We start from the raw sequence: 22,727 nt of genomic DNA on the forward strand, positions 1-22,727 counted from the left end.
CTAAGTAATTAATGATTAATTATAATAACACTACTGATTATCATGTGCTTAATTTCTAATTATAATTCATCTCGTGTTTAACGGTGAAGGCAAACATCGTGAGGAAACCTGCATATGTCTAATTTCACTGAAATTAGACACATGCGGGTTTCACCAACATGTGTATTCCACCAACCCGCATTGGAGCAGCGTGGTGGAATAAGCTTCAAACCTTATCCTCAAAAAGGGAGAGGAGGCCTTAGACCAGCAATGGGGCATTCACAGGCTTTAACAGTCAGATACGAAATGAGTTCTTAAAACAGCGGCGCTAGTTGCTATTAATGCGATGTTAAAAACTATATCAATATTTTTTTAAAGTAAGCTGTTTTGAGAGCCAGGGCCCAGAATATTATGCAAATTACTACTGACCTTCCTTGTTTGAAGCGTTTTTAATTTTGTAGAAATCCTCTTCTTTATAACGTATATTATAAAGTGCTGTACATGCAACTTCGTATAATTATTTTGAAATAATATCAGATATGTGTTTTCCGCGGATAAATAGTTTTGCGTTTCGGTATTTATAACTTCCCATAATACTAAAAACTAAAAGTATTTAGTGCGTTTCTCGTTTTAGACGTGGTAATGACGGACAGACTTACAAATTAAAAAAATATAAATTTTATAGGAATCGGTTGTGATATTAACAATATATATACACACGCTGGATATAACAACATAGATCAAATTAACCTAAAACATCCCTTTCTACGTAGGTATTACCCCTATTTTACCATCAAAAGGCTTTGTAAAAGCACTTGACGAATAAAGTATGTATGAAGTACCGTGCGACCTCTTCACGACCTGAACGTACGAGGTCTCCCATAAAAGCCTTCTAAAGTCTGTCGCAAAGTTTCAAAAATGAATTGTCTCTTGGGTTTTTAAAATACCGAAGCATTATACTTTTTTGTCCACAATTTTAAGATGATGATGATAAATTTGCCCTTCGTCTTCTTCCACATTCTATCGTTATATTGAATAAATATTCTATTTATAAGTTAACAAGTTCATCGTCGATAATCCTCAGAGTGAGGCGGTAGTCTTTAATTTTACTCCAACTATTAAAATCTATACCGAAACCAAAATAATGAATATTCGACGATTATATATTTACAAATATTAGTATCTTTATCAAAAAAACCCTTGAAAAAAAGTGTCCGTACCAAACTAACGTTTATTAAAATAAAACAACACTCTAAACGCAGCACGCCTCGAGCGAGTCTCATTGTCCTACCAAAGATTAGAATGAACTATGGGAAAAAATTATCACATTCACATTGAAGGAGTGCAACTGCTTAACAAAATACCCTCAAACAGAAGAAACGTAAACTCGCTTTACACATTTAAGATACGACTAGCCGCGTATCTTACAAAAGATCATTCGCTTTCCTCGCCTCGTCTTTCAAATGGTTGTCACATTGGAAAGACAAGGTGAGGGAACTGTTTATATTATAGATGCAAATTATATAAGAAACGCATACAACTTCATAACATGCAACTAATGTTCTTTTATAAAGATATATATGAAGTAAAGAGCATCCACGAGAAACTTAAAGTAAAAAATAAGTATCAATTATATCATATTATAAAATAGACGATAGATATATTACCTTCAAACTTAATAATGTATCAGCTCATTGTTAGCGTCTCAATACTGTTTTCTTGTTGAGCTAAAGATTTTGTACTTTTTCTATCACAGATATCCTCATGATATTTTCCTTCTGCGTGTGTCCAATGAAATTATGCCACATGTTTATCAACCATCCCGCATTTGAGGAGAGTGCTGGGCTAAACTTTTCCTCAAAAGAAAAGGCCTTAGCCAGCCATTACAATTATATTTAAAAAAAAAACCTAAACAAGCGAGGAGTTTATCAAAACAAAATTAAATTACAAATTAACTAATTCCATTTGTTACTCAAATTAATTGATTTGGTCCTATTTCAAATACAATCAGCTTTTACGATTGCAATGTTATTTATTCATTAATTGGTTAACCATTTTATTTGACCTCAAATTGAAATTACACAAATGAATATGTTTTATTTGGTAATATATAGAACAAATAAATTGAAAATACACTTATCGAGCATATAAAGCGAAGCGTAATTGTGAATGATTGATTTTATACGCTAAGTAATTAAAAAGAATACGATTAACTAACGTGACCGTAAGTCGACATATGCCAATAAACCTTTAAAATATCAATTATAATTTTATCCTGACCGAATCCTGGTCCTCTGCACAGAAAATATTAAAGTGCGCAAGTGTGTGCACGAATACAGTTGCTCTTCCTATTAAACCACGATCATAATCCGATTAAGATATACACGGCAATACGACTAAGATGCGCAGTGTAATACTCCCAACTTGAAAAATCACTAAAAGTAACCTAGGCAGAGCCGTACTCTTGACAGAATAATCATTGCCTATAACGTTTTTTTTCGATAGCCAAATTATTACATTATTGTACACAAGTAAATCTCCTTAATATATAAATAAACAAATCTTGATAAAATACATGAGTAATCGGTTATCATCTTTTTGTTTAAGCTCAGAATGTCGCTATTAACCATATGAGGTTAAATATACCGAAATGTTTATATATTTAGTTCTAAAGATGCGTTCTTCTCGCGGTTAATAAAACAGCAATAAAAGTCTAATATGTCAGTTAGACTTGTCCAGAAGAAAGAAACCTGGTTACAAGACTCACCAGTAGACCATAACCATTACGAATTCGGTAATCAATCGTACGATTAAATTATTCATAAGCGATGTTCGGTTAACTGTGGCTTTTTGTTACGTAACAAAACCTACTAACGAATTGTTCAGCTATTTCTTGATGTTTTATTGCCGTTACTGATTTGCGCGTAATAAAATATAATCATATGTCTATTTGTCCATAACTATTGAAAGAAATGAAGACATGTCTTGTTAGGTGGGCACTTGTCTAATGTAATTTTAGTTTGCTTTAGTTGATAAATTAAAATCGTATGTTAAAAAATATTAATGGTTAATCAAAATGAATATCAAAATATGCCTTACTCAAGTAGGCTTCAACTTGGACGTTTTTATACAGGATTATAGTAAATGTAATGTCATGGTCCGGAATATAGATTCTACCGAGGAAGAACCGACAAGAAGGTCAATAATTACTCTTATCCGCCTATATTATCTATGGCAAAATTCTATCAATCAAATTATTTTTTTTTATATTATATCCTACCTATCAACAAATACTCAACGCTTTCAGTGGAGTAATACGCCTTACGTTTTAATGTTTTTTCATCTTGATTGAAATGCATTAATTGGCAAAATTAAAAATATCTGTTGAATTTTATTACCACTGATTCGGAATGTGCATTCTACTGGGAAGAAAAAAGTACCTCTATCGTTACTGGTATCTTAAATACTATCTATCTACTTCTGTAGTATTTACTTTTGTATTCGACTGGCAAACAGCAATGCTTAGTATTGTTGTGTTTCGGTTTGAAGGGTGAGCTAGTCAGTGTATATTCAGGCACAACGTACATAACGTCTTAGTTTCCAAGGTTGGTAGCGCATTGGTAATGTAAGATATGGTTAATACGAGGCATGCCTTTTAAGTTTTGTCGTTTGAAGAAAAAAAATAACTAGAACCTTATAGAACTTTTTATTGTTTTTCAAAGTATTCAAGAAGTAGCTTAATACACTTTTTCATTCGCTCAAACCAGTTATTATAACATTTATTCCACTCTAAAGTGGGGGTGTTCAAAATAGCTGACTTGAAAGCGTCGACTGCTTCTTCACCGGACTGGAACCTTTGACCACGAAGACTTTTCTGAATTTTAGAAAAAGTAAAGAAGTCTTTAGGGCTTAGGTCAGGACTGTATGGAGGATGGTCAAGAATTTCTATTTTTTCCTGGTTCAAATACTCAATCGTTTGACGAGCGCTGTGTGAGCTTGCGTTGTCGTGGTGCAGGATGATGCGTCGCTTTGAGTTAGATTTTCGAAGTTCGGCGATGACTTGTGGTAAACAAACTGTGGTATACCACTCTGCGTTAACCGTTCTACGATCTTCAAGTGCAATAGTCGCAACATGGCCGGTTTTTCCAACGAACGTGGCCACCATCTTCTTTGAAGTGCTTTGAGAACGAACAACTTTAGTCGGCTTAGGCTCGTCTTGAGAGACCCAGATTGTAGATTGTTGTTTGGAATCAGGATCGTAGGCATAGATCCAAGATTCGTCACCACTGATGATGTCGTAGACGTGATTTGACTCTCCTCGGTTGAACCTTTGAAGAGAACCATCTGACGCGGGCCTCCTTGTGATCGCTGGAAAGCAGATGCGGTATCCAACGGCAAACTAGCTTACTCACACCAAGCGCTTCATGCAAGATCTTCTGAATGGTTGTCCCTGAGATGCCTATAATAGAGCCTTTATCTCTCGATACGTCACATGACGATCTTCGAGAATTAGTTCTCTCACAGCAATGATGTTATCTTCAGTGAAGGCGGATTTTGGGCGTCCTTCGCGAGATTTGTCACTAACACTAGTATGTCCACGCTGAAATTCTAATTACCAGCGTTCGACAGTCCGCAGACATGGAGCTTCATCACTGAAACACAGATGTTAGCTCTTCAAAACACTGAAGCCATGTCAGGCCTCTTCTAAAGTTGTAGAAAATTATTGCACGAACATTTTCCTTAGAAAGATTCATTTTCGTACGTAACCTGACATATTCCAATCGACGCTGTGACTAAACAATAGCATTAATCCTAATACTTTCAACTGTTTTGAGATTCAAAATTTAAACACATTCGAATATAGAACAGTTACAAATTCAAGCTTGCCGGGAAATATGGAAACGACATAACTTAAAAGGCATGCCTTGTATTCCTTATAGCGCCAATATATGTGGTTGGTGGTGATCACTTACGATTCAGTGGCCCATTTGACCGTCCGCCTATTAATTCCAAAAGAAAAACATTGCATACGTTTATCGAAGCCAGCAGGCTACTACTCGGTTATAAGTAACGCTTAATTTTTTCATAAAAACTTCGTGTAGAATATTTGATCACAATCGCTTGAACCAGTTATTCAATCTTCGAACAGAGTAACCTAATTCAAGCAAAACGAAGGTAATTACCCCCAAACGAAGCCGAAAAAACAACTGCTACCCACCATTTTGTAAATAACAAGACATTCATGTTTGTTTATGTTTTCTCCCTTTCATTTTGTACGTTAATATACATCTGTACTGCTTATACAAATGAAGGACAATCGATTAATACCCGGAACAAGCAATTTTATTAAGATCAGACATTCTTCGTCGGGTTATTCAAGGTTCAAATAATTGCTTTTATAATGGTTTCTACTTTAGCGTAGTTAGATATAATTAAAAAAAAAATGTTTCCTTTTGTTTTTGTATTAATAATTGTCTTGATGCATTTTTAAATTAATACGCAAATGTTGTGTGTGTGAGTAAATATATATGTGTTACTACAGTAAACGTTGTGGTTAGGATACTTGAATCGACGATTGTTAGTACCGGACAGTACCACTGAACTTTTATTCGCTGAATTTGTGTTAAGGCAAGCTACATTTGCATCAATTAAGCCGCATTGGAGCTGCATAATGGAATACGCTTCAAGCATCGAGAGGAAAAGTGGAGAAGAAACAACAATACTTGGTAATGCCATGTTCCGGTTTGAAGGGTTAGTGAGCCAGTGTTATTACAGGCACAAGGGACGTAACATCAGTTCTCAAGATTGGTAGCGCATTGGCAATATAAGGAATGATTAATATTTTTCTTACAGTACCAATGTTTATTGGCGGTTGTGACCAGTTACCATCGGGTGACATATTGTCCTGTCCGCCTACCAATGTCATTAAAATAAAAATCATTTACAGCTATTACCTTTACGTTTTACGAACATATAAGAACTTAAAGTCTTCATTCATTACATTATTTTTATTAATTAAAATTCAATTGTAACTTTTCACTTCGACGTCTGTGGAGCTGGGACATACTTAGTAAAGACTAAGTCGAGCGGTTCAGAGACGGTGTAGTGACGTCCAGGGTACAATGCCACAGGACTTTAGGACGGCGTGTTTTTTATAACTTGTAATGTATTGGCTGTATAGTTTGTTTCGTTGTATGAAAAAAAAAAGTTATGTCATTCAAAGGATACACGAAAAAAGGGTATGACCATATGACGTTGTTTAACATTTCATTAGTGAGATGAGATGTGTGTTCTTATAGAAGAGCGCTGCTGAAGTAGCTTTAGGTATATCACAACGTATTAAAAAAAGACGATACCCTTAATTTGTACTTAACGGAAATTGTGCGATTACAATTTATTGATTTTCTTTTTGAATAAACATATTATATGTATTTGCATAATACTAATATATTGTTATTTTGATATAAAATAAACTATTGTGTTCCTTGTAACTTATTCTAGATAGTTCTAGATACTTCATGTCATAATAGGTTTGGAGATGACTATGCTAAAGAGGTTTGTTAAGAAAGTATTTTTCTCAGTGAAATGAGCGCAGGTTAAAGGTTATATGACAGATACGTCCACAACGATAGCTAGTATCAACTATGTTCTAGTATATATAAACTAAATACTAAGACATAAGTAGGTCATATAAAAAAGTTCTATTTAAAAGTGTGCGTACCTTATTTTGGTCTTTTAAGTTGGTATATAATGCAAACGTAAATAAAGAGCTGGATTTAAATATACAGAGATGACACAAGATCATGACATAACTGTGAAATATACTAATTTTTACTTGAAAGTTATGCTATCGATAATAATAATAAGAAAAATAGGTCATAATTTATATTTTATTAAATATAAATAAGCTATATAATGTAACAATAACAAACATTTCTATATATTGTTTTACGTCTGTAATGCATGTTAAAGGAACAGAAAAGAAATTTATCTTGAAAGTAAAACAACGTATGTGCCACATACAAAATATAATATTAATTAAAAATCAATGATTTGATTCGTCTCTATCACGTAACGCCACATATATGCACTTGATATAATACACAGCTTATATAATGAATACAATATTTATTCTTACCTTACAGCAAAAACTTTCCAATCTTCTGGATAAAAAAAATATTACGTAATTCTTGAATGATAGTTTTTTTTTTGTCCACAAAATGATCGTCCGACACACCACTGTGCAAATTTTCATGTAAGATTCTAAGTTTTCATATAATCTTCCCGACGAATGTAATATTTTGCGTTGTAAAAGAGAAATAAATGAAAAATAAAATGGAGGCGCTCGGCTCCGTATTGCGATTTGGGGTTACATTGAGTTTGCCGAGGGTAGCACGCATGCGTTAATGGCGCTTCCCTTTGCGAAGTCGTTCAGAAACACCCTCTTATTATAACATTCCTAAATTAAAGACAGGACTGGGAGAGAAAATTAATCCAATTGCTACGCTTAAATATGGTTCCTCTCGAACTTTACATTTTTGTCTTTTTGTATGTTGACTTAAAACATTTTCAGACACGTATATAAAATAGTTATATTTCACTTTTAATTAATTTCTTTATGTTCTATGATCATGTTTTTGGTTATGTGTATTATATACGTACATAAATCTTTACATAGCTTAGCAGGATTTGTTCTGAGAAATAAACTGAAAACCATAACATAAAACAATTCAATATTGCTAAGTTAAATTTATGTTGTTCAACTATGTTGCATGTAAGCATCTTTTGTTAGTTACTAGTTAGAATGTTTATAGTATAGTAACAGCTTGTTAATGTCCCACTGCTGGTCTAAGGCCTCCTCTCCCTTTTGAGGTTAAGGTTAAGGTTCTAACCTTATTCCACCACGTTGTTCCAATGCGGCTTAGTAGAATATACATGTGACAGAATTTCGATGAAATCGCAGGTTTCCTCACGATGTATTCCTTCACCGTCAAGCACGAGATGAATTATAAACACAAATTAAGCACATGAAAATTCAGTGGTGCTTCCCACGATCATCCACGATCATCGGTTAAGATTCACGATTCACATTGGTTAGAACGCATTTTTTTTAATATTGTGTGAGACCTTTTATTCGAAAATACATTTTTTGTGATATTAGTAACGAACGAACGGAATGAAAGCATTCCGACGTACCGAGAAAGAAAAATAGGAATAATATGTTTATATATTTAAGTGTGTATGTGTGTGTGTGACTGAAAAGGCTACAAACTTTCGAAATATTTCAATAATTTTAATCGGATTATCGGACGCATTACAATATTTTCATAATGGAAAAAACAAAAATAATAATAAACTCGAACTTGACAATGCGACCTTGTGCCATAAAAATATTAAAGCATTTCAAGAACTACACCATAACTTTACCATTTCACTCGCAGTAACAAGCAAGTGCTTGTTTAAGTAGAGCCTTGAATTTTTAATACATTCGCTTAAAATGCAAAATGTTTTTCGTATTTGCATCAGCTCTCATAAGATTGTCATCTATCTAATACGTGCACTTACCTTACTTACCTTGCAAAATGATCATAAAACGATTCTTGTATGACATCATGTCTCTTCATACTTCTTTTTTTTTAATATCGAAGGGACTATTTGCCTTTTAATCCTCTAGAGAGGAAATTACGATTTGAGCACACAGAATAAGCCGAGGTTATCGAAATATGCTATATTTCTTTAGCTCTAGTATTTTTTTTAGTACGGATTGAATAATATTTATTTAGGTTTTTAAATAATATTATATTATGTATGATTACAGAAATAAAAAGGACAATTACATTACTTCGAATACAAAGATACAAAATATTTGTTCATGATTGTTTTTCTTTTTTTGTAATCAACCTTATGTACTTTTTTCTAATTCTTGAAAAGAAATGACTAAATAGTGCTTCTTATGGTCGGTGGTCACTTTTTCCCATTGATATTTTTACTCCTTACTTAGCCCTTTAACACTAGAATGTGTAAGCTCATAAAGTCAAAGCGCATTTTGTTAGCCGCATTAAATGTTTTAGATGAACCACTTGATGGTAAGTGTTTACCACTGCCCATATACATTGGCACTGTGAGAAATATTAACCATTCCTTACATCATGCAAAGCAACTCGTGCCTATAGTTACACTGGCTCACTCACCCTTCCAACCGGAACACAGCAATACTAAGCATTACTGTTTGTCGGTACATATTATATATGATAAGTGGTTGGTACCTACACAAACGGCGAAAAACCCTACCACCAAATTAATTAAAGGAATATTTCGTTTATACCATATGCATTCTTAGACCACGCATATATTTGGAGACGCGCGATTCGTTAATTGTCAATAAAAAAATTGCGACGCATGCCGAGCATTATCTAATAATTATTAAATCACATAAAATCAATTAAAATAAAACAGATGATCGGATAATCATTCTAAAATTCAACCATCGCTACCCATTGACATTACCCATTGTAAGAAATATAAATATTTTTAAAAATATCCCTTAAAACAGAGTGCTTAAGATTTAAAGTCCTTTGAGTCTGTTAAATAGTGGTTATTTACATAATGAGTGGCGGGAACGCCGGCACCTAGTTAGCTACACAAAGACCCAGTATATAGAGCGGATGTAACTTACAGTGCGCCCTAGATATAGACCTAGTTATTATAGCGGAAAGGCGCTTTGCCTTTTCGGTCGTTTATTGTCTGTAAGAACAGATTTTTTACAATGAATAATATAAAAATCATTCCATTTCACAAATCCATACTGTCTGTATACATTTCTTTAAATATTCACGATGTTATTGTTAGGTACAAGTGTTCGTTCGTGTGTAAGAGGGAAGTTGGTGTTGGGAGGAGGGGTTTTATAAAAAAGTAGCCTATGTCCTTCCTAGGGATTAACGCTTTCTAGTAACAGCCTGTTAATGTCCCACTGCTAGGCTGAGGCATCCTCTCCCTTTTGAGGAGAAGGTTTGGAGCTTATTCCACCACGCTGCTCCAATGCGGGTCGGTAGAATACACATGTGGCATAATTTCAAAGAAATTAGACACATGCAGGTTTCCTCACGATGTTTTCCTTCACCGTCAAGCACGAGATGAATTATAATCACAAATTAAGCACATGAAAATTCAGTGGTGCTTGCCCGGGCTTGAACCCACGATCGTCTGTTAAGATTCACGTGTTCTAACCAATAAGGAAACATTTTATGTGTAAAAACCAATAGTTTTATTCAAATTTAAAATGCGCGACGCCGCACACACGTCGTAGTTATATACTCTGTGCCTTTAACCGTGAGGCCGTAGGCGTAGGCGTAGGATGTGTGGGCAACATCGCCTTTATATACATTTTATGGTTTATATGGTATATATGTGTAAAACCAATTTTGTTGGATAAATCTCTCGTTAGATAAATTCCTAGTAAAACCAATAAAAAGTTATGCTAATATGTGTTGCAGCAAGCCTTTTAAATTTTTACATTGGTACATCGGAAAGGTTTCTGAACCATTTTCTATCGTGTCGTTTCGTCGTCCATTCGGATTGTGAGTATAAAACAATAGGGAGTGCACTTGTCGTGCACATTCGTTAATATATCCTGCGCATTGGGTAGTCTCGTTCGAAAATACCCACCGAAATCGGTTGAGGCGCCATGTACTACGGCAAAATATCCAAAACTATTTCCAGGAGTACAAAAGCGTTGCTGATTTTTGTAAATGTGCTATTCATTATTTATATAGCATTAAGTCTAATGCAATTTACGTGAAGTGAAAAAGACGATCAAAGGCCACTGATACACACTCGATCTACCTGGCTGACTCAGGCCCTGATAAAGGGCCAGGTCCAGCACTAGTCATCACAGCAATGTAACACGTTTTATATTCATTACAAATGCTATACTTCAACCAATTGATTTTGTCTGCTATAGTTAGTTTTTTGTAATCGAAATTAATCACGAGTTGTGTTCTACAGATAGAAAAACAATTCAATGGAAAATTCAGGACACATAAATTTTAAACGACAAATCTTCATTGTACCGATGACAAAACTATAAGGGTAATTAAAACAACAGGAAAACTATAGGAATAAAATTTGTATTTCACAGTTCAGAAATGTTAAATACATAATGTAGTCTGTAATAAAATATAACTATGGGCTACACCATTGCAATACCACTCAAAAATACACTTAACAACGAACGTTAGCTAATGTACTAAAAATTTATATAATAACGTTAATATGAGAATAATTTGAAGGTCTACTTAAATATATCAACGCGTATGTATATAGCGACATTCTGTTTATATATGAAAATATATGCAAATACATTCATTATACATTTGTGTAATCAATGAAGTTTTAACCTATTCAATGTGTCAAGTCGAAATTATATGTCAGAAGTGAGTTCGCATCTTCTAGATACTTTAGTGTTTCTAAGTTTATCTTAGATAAAAGTTCATGTATCTAAATCTTTTTTTTTTTTTAAATAATATTAAGAGCGTAAAAACTCTTTTCTTATTTTACGAAGAAAAAATCTATTATTTAATAATTATGTAACCTGCTTGTTCAATATACACTTTATCATGTAGATTCCTTATTTTAATATATCGTTAAAAAACTGCTTTAAATGCAATCTTTAGAAAAAAACATTTTTGGCTATTTTCTAATTCTAATATATTCACCTATTATTTCTTTTCCTAACAAACATCGGAATATAAATTTTTAATTATAAAACCAATATCTCATCACAATCCAACAATCGTACGACTTGCATCTAGAAATATTTAAAATACAATATCTTTACGATGTCAATCTGCTAAAACAGAATTTGTCTTATTATTTAAAATAGTTTTTAATATATAAAACTCAACTCAATGAGAACTACGTTATTTTTAAGCTTAGCACCATTATTTATTTGGTCATCCCCTGTTTAGCTCGTCTCTCCCACTCCGCTCTCATTTGCAAAATTCCTTTGAATTGCGGAGACGCATCCGCTTCTCCTTCAACAGCCTTCTCCTTCTCACTCTCAAGCTTTTCGTTATCTCCATCTTTTTCTATCACAGAACTTTCTCGCTTTTCCTTCTCGACCGACTGCCTGAACTCATCTTTCCGTTGCCAAGGCCGTTTCGTTAAGGTATCCGCTTTGTACGCCATCGCTTCGCTTTTGGTGATACTCTTAATGTCTTCTCGATCGTTCGACGAATCCGGGAATGTTCTGTTCCTTAATCTTTTTTCCGGAGTCGAGTCTGATACTTCTTTCTTGTATTTGTTAACTTCGCTTCTGTAAACCGGAGCGCTGTCCCTTTTGGTGCTTACGCTGTTTATACTGACACTTCTCTGATAGTGAGCACCGAACTGACTGACGCGAGCTGCGATATCAACTATCTTGTTCTCAGCAGTCTGTTCTTTATTGTCTTCGTTCTCTTTATCACTGTCCCTTGATTTGATCGACGCGTTAAATTCATTTTTGAGTATCTTTGCCCGAGCAGCAGCGTTATCTTCAGTTTTGGTACATTCAGCTATTTCCTGTGCTATGTGGTCGGCTTCGGAATCTTTCAGTTTTAGAGATCGTCGGGCGAACACTTTCATCAACTCGGGTTCATCTTCATTCTTCCTGTCGCCCCGGGACTCTTTGCTTAAATGTCTCCTTCGATATATGACAGCTTCTTCTTGTCGGTCAGGAATTTTGTTTTCGTTGCTGTCAGTACTTTGGATCGAACTTTTGCTTCCGAAACTTGAATGTGATTTTTGATCGATTGATATGTTGTCGTCTATTTTTTCCGTACTTCCTTCTGTGCTCACTGAGCTCGTTCGAGGTTTCTCAAGCCGATCCTGAGCATCAACGCTAGTCGATTTCTTTTTGAAGAAATGTTTTGGGGTTTGAGGGCTCTGTGGGGTTACATTGCCGGCACTAGTGCCAGAAGATTTGGAACTAACGCTCAGTGTTTTTTCGTCTGGTGGAGTTTTTTCTACACTATCACTTTTCTTGAAGGAGTCTTTTCTGACTTGAATATCTTGCGTAGGTTTTGTTTCCACGTTGACAAAGCTCTCGATATTTTCACCTTTATCGGCTGGCGGGCTGTTTTTTGGTGTAACGTTGGCGGTTAACACCACGTTAGTAACAGGCTTAGTATCAACTTTGTTTAATTGTATATGAAGAAATTCTGGTACACCAGACTTTGTCGTTCCTGACTTTTGAACTTTTTCATCGCTCTTGCTGAGTTTTGCTGTGTCTGGGGTCTTTATCATAATTGGTGTGAGATCTTTGTTAATATGTGTTACCGATATAAATCCTTCAGTATCAACTTTGATTTCTTTTTGATTGTTATTCTTACTAGTCTGACCTAAAGCACTTTCAACAGAAATAGTTTTTCTTCTATCATCCATAGGTTTTTCTGGACTACTCTTTATGCTATCCAAAGAATTAGACTTGGTTATTGGAGATATGATAGGCTTAGGGGAACTAATAATATCATCAATTTTAGCTTCAATCTGTGAAATATCACTGTCGCGTTTATGGGAATCCATTGTAATGTGAATACTGTTTGTGAAAAGTTGCCTGTCTTCGTTTATGTCAGGTTTTAGACTGTCAAGGTAACTGCTATCAGTGCTAGGCAAACTATCGTAGTTAACTTCAGAATTACCTTGGAGTATGCCGTAGTTTCTAGCTGATACCCTCTTGGAATAATCATGTCTCTCGCTGACGTTTCTTCTATAATTTACTTCCCAGCTTTCAAGCAAAGGTTCAGAAATACCAACGATGGCTGGTAGACTGGGCATTTGATTTTCTTGCGAGCTTATAGAAGGTGATTCAGAAGCGTAACGAAAGCTGTGAGATTTCCCAATACTGCTTCTGGTCTCCACATACTCATCTCCAAGAGATCTCATACCAGATGTGACATAAGACTCCTCTGTCTTGCCAACGTGATGAAATGTCTCACGTTTGGATATAATTTCTTTTTCTCGAAAGTCAGATGCATCTGAAGATTGACTCATATATTTTACGTTTTCAGAACTATGAGCCATATTTTTTGTAGGAGAAGACGACACAGATGGGTTAAAGTATGGTATGGTTTTCGGCATACTATGGAACACGGAATCGTTCACGTTTTTGTATTTCATTCCTCGCGCGGGAGGTTCGTTTTCAAAAAACATAGCACATGGGCTCTCCTCTTTTGTTCTGCTTGCCAACTCATTAAGTATAAATGCTTTAGATGAATATGGATCAATCAATCTTTGAACGGATGCTGGCCTTTTAGTCTTATCATGATGCAAACTAAATGATTCCCTTTTATTTTCATCAATAGCTTCCTTGGAAGATGAACGTTTGGTTCTTTCCACTCTTTCACAAAATTCATCACGTCGACTGAAACGACTTTTGATTTCTTGGTTTAACATCTTATCTGTTTCTTCAGCGACTTTGAGATCAGTGATGCTGTATTCGACCCCTGCAACTTTTGCTGCGCTGTAAACATCTTTATATGCTCCGTCATGAACGTAAGCACCTTTATTATCAATTCTTTTGTGCATTTGATTAGAGAAGACTTTTTGACCTGCAGATTTGTAGTTGCGGTCTGCGGGAGTAGGTTTATATCTCTGACTTTGTTCTGCGTAATAGTAACTACTTCGCTCCGAATCAACAGTTTTATATTGAGCTGTAGATTTGTCTGTTTTCGTTTTTTTAACTTCTTGCTGGCTATCCCCGTCAGTCTGATCCTTCTTCGACTTCTTTCCACTCTTTCTTAAAAGCAGTCTACTGAAAAACGATTCCTCTTTCTTCGAAGATCTTATGACTTCGTTCTCGATTTTCTTCTCCGATTTAGATTTCTTTTCGAGGCAAGATTCTTCGGCGTACTTTTTCTCTGAGCGATATTTAGATATCCTTTCGTTAGATTGATATGCGTGAACGTCACTCGTCTGCACCTTCGGCGAAGTTTCCCTGAGCGGCTGGTCTTGCGTGCTCGATTTGCTCCTTTTTATAGAAGATCTCGGCGTGTTAGACTCAGCGATGCTCAATTTCGCCGGAGATTGTCCGACGAGCTGGCTCAACGCTAATCCTGGTGGTAACGAGGATGACTTTAATTTGGTATCGCTTGGAGTTTCCATAACCTTCTGTAGCTCTCGATTCAGTTGGTGATGCTGCTCTTTAACGATCATATGATGCTTCGTAGTGGTCGATGAAGAGAATGATTCTGTAATTATAATAGCGATATTAGAACATACATAGTTTAAGTATATAATATGTTATCATTTAGATGAAGTATATGACGTACCAGTAACGACTTCTGAGACCTTGTGACTGACTTCAGGAGTAGTGCTTCGTATCATTTCTTCGTTCAGCTCGGGTGTTATTGGCAAGGCTGAGGCGGCAATCTTGAAAGTAAAACAATTACTTTAGGTAATACTTTTATTGACGCTGCTTATCCATTTTCAAGGAAAGGGTATTCATTTTCACAATAACATTTCAGATATATTCGATTAATGAATTGAAATTTGTATATTTAAAAGATTTATAAGTAAAAACCTTATTTACTGAATTATCACTAATAATTAATTCAAGCACATATTTGTGATAAAAAGTATACAGTTTCTATTCGTTGATTTACATGTAAGATAGATAAATTTAATTCTATTGAGAATAATAGTGACAATTACATTTTTTAACAATTCTTGTGGTAACGGTCAACCACATTTCGAAACGGAAAACAAATGGAAAAGTTTGCTTTTAACATTTAATATTATGAATTAATATATAATCCGCCGTAATTACATTTTATGCACATATACAAATATATTGAAAAATATTTCCAATCTTTTTCCAATTGCATCAACGGGGTAGCTGCTAACTGATAGCATACTCATCATTATACAACGCGTTTATTATTTGTATATTTTTTGTTACTTATTTGAGGATTTTATCATAAGTATGGTTAATAGTTTTTAATTAAACTCGAAACTGTGATAGCATGTATCTATAAAGTTTAAAGATACTTTTATCAATTATTCCTAAGGGTTAATCTGTGGCTTACAAAAGTCCCAGCTGCATCAGTTTGGCATAATAAATATATATACTAACGGAATTAGCTTTCTTCCGTCTGGGAGCGCCGTGCGTGCGTCGCGGTCGCACCGCCATCTTGTGTCGCGCGGCCGAGTGCGACAGCGGCGCCACGCCCGGCGGCGGCTCCGATGAATCTGAAAATTGGAACAATATTTTTAATTTTCTTCATAACTTTTTAATTGTTTTTAGTGAGCTAACAATGTCGTGCATAGGATAACATAGACAGACGCGATTGGGATATCATCGAACTATGAGACTTTTTTTTTATAGAATAGGAAGGCGGATGAGCATATGGGCACTTGATGGTAAGTGGTCACCAACGCTCATGACATTGGCATTGTAAGAAATGTTAACAATCGTTTACATCACCAATGCGCCAATAACCTCGGGAACTAAGATGTTATCTCCCTTGTGCCTGTAATTACACTGGCTCACTCACCCTTCAAACCGGAACACAACAATACCAAGTACTGCTGTTTTGGTAGAATATCTGATGAGTGGGTGGTACCTACCCAGACGAGCTTGCAACAAGCTCTACCACTACTAAAAAAAAGACTGCACACACTAGTGCACTATCATATCTTCTACGCAATAAATTCTAATAATCAATAGATTAGTCTTCATTGAGAATGCCAATCTTGACCACCGTGACCAAAATCAGTGAAGAGGTAGAAATTATTTTGAATTAAACTTACTGTAAAGGTCGGAGTGATCGCTTCTGGAGTGGTCGTGCTGATGACCGCTACTGCTGTCCTCGTCCATCTCAGAGGAACCAACGCTGAGGAGGGAGCCATCACTGCAAGAGGACTGGGATATACCAGCATGGTGACGCTGTAATGGAAAAAAGAATAACATTGAAACAACTACACTCTTTCTATTCATTTATTTAAATTAAAAGTGCCTTCTTAACGAAAGAACGATTTGTATTAATGTACACATAGTTTGATGCACAATGAAAGACAAAGATACCGAGTACATATCTATTATAGCAGGCGTCGTCAATCATTGTCTGCCATTCTGAACTTCAACAAAAAATATATATAGTAATTTCGTACGTAATTTCAATATTGTATGAAAACATTTGTGATCATTTCAAAAAATAACTTTTAAATTAATATCAACTATATTTTTCATGCATAACAGTTGCCTAAACTACTGCAGTGGAAATAGGCTGTGACACATAGAAACAATAGGTCCAAAAAGAATTCTCAAATATACTGGACCCACAGATTTTTGTGTCGTTAATAATTTGTGTTTCAGTAACATTCATATCACATTTATTTAAATTATCACGTCACAGATTTAAAGAGGACTTATTGAAAAAAATTTCATAATTTTATCTGATACCACTTTATCTACGGACCTTGATATTGGCACTGATGTGCCGTCTCCTCGGCGGACGCCTCATTTCGGTCGTGTTGGTCACGTACAACATCATTATGATATAATTACACTGTCACACTAAATCATTTCACTAACTGAAAATTTTTGATACACCGAGCAACGTAAGATTTAATATTCTGCCGTAATACTGGACGTTCATTGGTCGTTTGTTACGTCATAGGCTGACGTCGACCGATGAACTGAGATTAAATCAACTTTAGTTAAGCTAACTTTGATCAATGTTTTATAAACTTGAAGTAAATCATTCGATATTTTTTTAACTATTATTATACTTATTTATTTAAGCACCTACATATGTCTGGATAGAAAAATCGTTAGTTAAATGTATGTCGGTTTCACGTAACGAATTTACGAAAAACATCATGAAATTTGATGTTTTTTTTAAACTATATTTTAGTATGCCTGCAAATGTATTTGTTTAAACTCAACAATAAGTTCTCTCGGAAAAAAATTTTCGCGTAGACATATTTATTAGATAAATGTTATTCCGTCTATGAAAATTGGCGCTGTTGATAAAAAAAATTTTCGCTAAGACATATTTATTAGATAAATGTTATTCCGTCTATGAAAATTGGCGCTGTTGTTAGTTACATGAGCATCAGGGATTCAATTAAATCAACATTATGGCTGAAATGGTATTGTTCAATGGGATGTTTCGCTAGTGATAAATATCAATATAGGTTTAAAAATTAAATTAAAATCATTTATATATAATTGATCTCACTACGACGAAATGATTCAGATACAACATTATATATTTTACAATTTTATGAATGATAATTTGCTTTTGTTTCGACATCACGTTCAATAAATTACCGTATTAAAAGATAAGTAATACGGAACGAATTCTAAGTACATGACATCAAATAACGATAATAATTATAATCCTATTTTAGTTTCGACGATGTTTTACTGACGTTAAGGCTGAACACGAAGATTAAGAATTTCACGTCGATGCTCAATTTTTTATCATCTAACTAAACGAAAATTACAAAAAACTAGTAACAGCCTCTAATGTCCCACTGCTGGGCTAAGGCCTCCTCTCCCTTTTGAGGAGAAGGTTAGGAGCTTATTCCACCACGCTGCTCCAATGCATGTTGGTAGAATACACATGTGGCATAATTTCAATGAAATTAGACACATGCAGGTTTTCTCACGATGTTTTCCTTCACCGTCAAGCACGACATGAATTATAATCACAAATTAAGTACGTGAAAATTCAGTGGTGCTTGCCCGGTTTGAACCCACGATCGTCGGTTAAGATTCACGTGTTCTAACCACTAGGCCATCTCGGCTTTTTTTACAAGAAACTAATTTTAATATATTTTTTTTAAAACGCCGTTCATAGTTGGTTGATTTAATATTATTCATGTATTACATAGATTCAAATAAGCTAAAAAATATGTGCAGCACAGGACTTGTCACAGTTGATAACTTCTTCCGGACAACCTGTGTACTGATTCGAATTAAATTCAATATGCCAGTTAATGTTATCTTTAGGACTAAAATGCACGCATTGCAGCTCAATATTAATTTTATATTTGAGTTATATTTAAGAAAATATTATCTTAATTTAATGAATGTTTTTAAACGTAATTAGAATTCAAAACTATTCCGTTCTTAAAATATCAAATTCTTTGAATTTGTTACTATAGACAGTTCAAATACTGACGCGTTATTTAAGCTTTATTAAATAAAACACTAAACTTATGTTCAAATTGGTGACAGAAGATCTGATTCAATTTTCGCCCAGAGTATCCGACGATTCATGATTTGTACACTATATATATTATACGTACGCTTTTGTGTAAATGAAAAAATATATAAAATATTCAAATACTTATAATATAAAACAAATTATCGTATATAATCGCTAATTACACACAACAAATGTAAGGCTAAGTGAATTCAATGACATTTACGTATGTACCTATATATGTATGGTATATGTCCAGTGTCATCAATCTCTACCTAATCTAAATAGCCATCAATAATAGAGAATACTTGACTAGTTGAAACAATTAATTAATATTGCAATCAATTAAACTTTCGTAAGTGTCGCCTGGGGCATCGAATATAATTTATCTATTGTATTATTTAATTTGTTGTACTAGACAGGCTATTGAGTTTGTAGTTAGGAAAACTTAATTACATTTTACTAACCCGACCTGATTTTTAAAGTTTCCGTACCAACCTGTGAATGTCCCACTGCTGGTCTAAAGGCCTACTCTCCTCTTTTTAAGGAAAAGGTTTGGAGCTTATTCCAACATTCTGCTCCAATGCGGATGAAATTAGACACATGCAGGTTTCCTCACGATGTTTTCCTTCACCGTAAAGCACGAGATGAATTATAATCACAAATTAAGCACATGAAAATTCAGTGGTGCTTGCCCGAGTTTGAACCCACGATCATCGGTTAAGATTCACGCGTTCTTACCCCTGGGCCATCTCGGACTTTTAAAGTTTCGTTTATTGTCAATTCAATAAAAATCCTATTTGGGATACATTTCAAATACTCATATTTTTATCTTATTCGTAATTAAATTAAAACAGTTAACATTTATTTCAACTTAGTATTATGATGGGTGGGTTATTAGAGGGGAATTTTGTCCTTACGAAAACAGGATGGGCAGGGTATATATAATAATGTTAGAAGCCTTACTAATAAATGTTATGTGTTGTCTCTCTTTCCATCATCAGTAATTTGAAATTAGGAAAAAGAGGACAAAGCATCGTATATATAACCGCTATATAACATTTATAAGGATACAAAAATATTACTAAAATTCAATGTCATGTATAAAATATGCATCATTTTTTCATATTTAAATTTAAAAATCGAACAATCTATCACGCCTCTAATCAGCTGTTATCGAGCACGACAGCACTTGTCCGTTTAGATGTTACAGGCGATAACATACATACAGTTTTCATACCAAGATTTTTTTATCACTTTCTTAAAATTTCCACCGATTAATGTTCAAATACAATTTTATCATCCATACTATTTAGTATACAGTACAGTACAGTACAGTACAGTAACAGCCTGTTAATGTCCCACTGCTGGGCTAAGGCCTCCTCTCCATTTTGAGGAGAAGGTTTGGAGCTTATTCTACCACGCTGCTCCAATGCGGGTTGGTAGAATACACATGTGACAGAATGTCAATGAAATTAGACACATGCAGATTTCCTCACGATGTTTTCCTTCACCGTCAAGCACGAGATGAATTATAAACACAAATTAAGCACATAAAAATTCAGTGGTGCTATACATACATATAAAAGCAATAGAAACGGTGTGTGTGTCTGTACATTGAATAAAGTGATGGAAAAAACGAGTGTGGTTTATTAAAAAAGAAACCTATAATTGCATTTTTTAATATTGTAAAAAAGTCGACTTTCACGCGGACGAAGTCGCGGGCTCCAGCTAGTTTTATAACATTATAAAAGCGAGTGTGTTAATTTGTAATTCTTTCACGAAGGCAGAGCAACAAAGCAACAAAGCAGTTTCCAATAGACAGTAGCATATAGACTGACTGGCTCGTTGGTCTAGTGGCTAGATATAAGGCCGCGAATCCTAATTGGATTTTGAGGTCAAAAACCCAATCACGTAATCTTCTAAGTCTCATCTCGAGATTCGAATCCAGGACATCAGGATCAGCTTAACTACCTAACCAACGAGGTAGTTACTTTCGAATAAAACCAATCAACAATCACACGAAACACAATCAATTCAATTGCAAGACATACAATTTTAAATGCGATAAATTAAACGTCAAACGTGGAATTCGCATCTGACTTATTGATACACGTTTTAGTAACGTTACGTGCGTTACTTGCACGCACGAAACAATAAATATTGGCTATATTAAAACCGTAACAAATCAAAGTCACACAGGAACAATATCGATTTGAGCAAAACATTATTGATATACTGTATCGCGATAATTTTAGCGAGATGATTTAGTTTTTAAACTGAATACAAATACGATTAAAACAACTATAGTTCTTGTTTGACGTTTTCGTCATATATATGCCACGGCGGCCGAAATAGTTGGCTAATCTCTCTTGTTGAGATTAGCCAACTACGCCTGAGATATTACAGTGCACAAGTATGTACGCAAACACAAGTGCACTCTCTATTCCCTAACACTCATAATCCGATAGGACGGCTATCCGACACGACCGGAAAGAGTTCAGGCGCAAGACCAACGGCTTTACGTGCTTTGCGAGGCACGGGAGTGTACACACTTCCAACTGATAGAAAAACCCAATAACTTTTTATTGGTCCGAGCTGAGAATTGAAAAGGACCTCCGGGTCAGCGGCCTTATATCTAGTCACTAGACCAACGAGGCAGTCATTAAGGAATATCCTAATCCTGAATATGTATATATTACTGCGCATCGTTAAACAAATATGTATTTATATCAATACCAGTTTCAGTCTGTGGCTTTTTTTTTTTTTTTTTTTTTTTATAGAATAGGAAGGCGGACGAGCATATGGGCCACCTGATGGTAAGTGGTCACCAACGCTCTTAGACATTAGCATTGTAAGAAATGTCAACCATCGCTTACATATCCAATGCGCCACCAACCTTGGGAACTAAGATTTTATGTCCCTTGTGCCTGTAATTACACTGGCTCACTCACCCTTCAAACCGGAACACAACAATATCAAGTATTGCTGTTTTGCGGTAGAATATCTGATGAGTGGGTGGTACCTACCCAGACGAGCTTGCACAAAGCCCTACCACCAGTAGGGCTTCGCCCTATATATTTAAATCTTGACCAGGTTTAGTACAACTAAAATGCTTTCTCTCTGGAATGTAAAAGAGAAATATAAAAATATTTAAAAACCAACAAAGGATTTCCTTTGTCTTGCCTTTGCTTATTATATCTGATGTATGTATTTAGAGTATATTTCCTCTGCGATATGTTTATCTTCTAATTCGCAATACCGACCGACCTAACAGGGTTCGGACAATATTATCAACTCATTCTTAAGTACCGTTTGTTCTATCTCTGAAAGAAGACAATTGTATATGGCTACGTTAAGAGCTTCTATAGTATGTTTAGTACTTTTAACAAATGTGATTACAAATCTTTGTTTACTAAACAATTTATTACAAATATTATTCCTAAATTTTAGTCATTTAACATAAGAAGTTGTTCGATCACCAATGCGCCACAAACCTTGGGAACTGATATTATATCCCTTGTGCGTGTAACTACACTGGCTCACTCATCCTTCAAA

General features: G+C 34.9%; 3 protein-coding genes across 8 annotated transcripts in view; 1 reads left to right on the plus strand and 2 right to left on the minus strand.

Moving 5' to 3' along the window:
* The window catches only part of LOC126776795 (protein Fe65 homolog), a 99,581-nt gene extending 92,247 nt beyond the window's left edge, over positions 1-7,334 (minus strand). For both annotated transcript variants that reach the window (XM_050499574.1, XM_050499573.1), the window contains exon 1: positions 7,118-7,334. The gene's annotated coding sequence lies outside the window, so the exon portion shown is untranslated. The remainder of the gene's footprint in view (positions 1-7,117) is intronic.
* LOC126776758 (yemanuclein) overlaps positions 1-22,727 on the plus strand; it is a 425,903-nt gene that overhangs the window by 112,188 nt on the left and 290,988 nt on the right. The gene's annotated exons all lie outside the window — the stretch shown is intronic.
* The window catches only part of LOC126776736 (uncharacterized), a 129,761-nt gene continuing 118,119 nt past the window's right edge, over positions 11,086-22,727 (minus strand). For 4 of the 5 annotated variants that reach the window (XM_050499448.1, XM_050499447.1, XM_050499450.1 and 1 more), the window contains 4 exons: positions 16,765-16,900; positions 16,088-16,203; positions 15,285-15,384; positions 11,086-15,203 (listed from right to left, as the gene is read on the minus strand). In XM_050499448.1, the coding sequence (XP_050355405.1) occupies positions 11,923-15,203; positions 15,285-15,384; positions 16,088-16,203; positions 16,765-16,900 (3,633 nt within the window). In that variant the 3' untranslated portion in view covers positions 11,086-11,922. Of the gene's footprint in view, positions 15,204-15,284; positions 15,385-16,087; positions 16,204-16,764; positions 16,901-17,432; positions 17,617-22,727 lie in introns of those variants that run through there. The other variant, XM_050499451.1, reaches the window with a different exon arrangement.

Source organism: Nymphalis io, chromosome 21 (genome assembly GCF_905147045.1).
Source record: "Nymphalis io chromosome 21, ilAglIoxx1.1, whole genome shotgun sequence".
Taxonomy (NCBI): domain Eukaryota; kingdom Metazoa; phylum Arthropoda; class Insecta; order Lepidoptera; family Nymphalidae; genus Nymphalis; species Nymphalis io.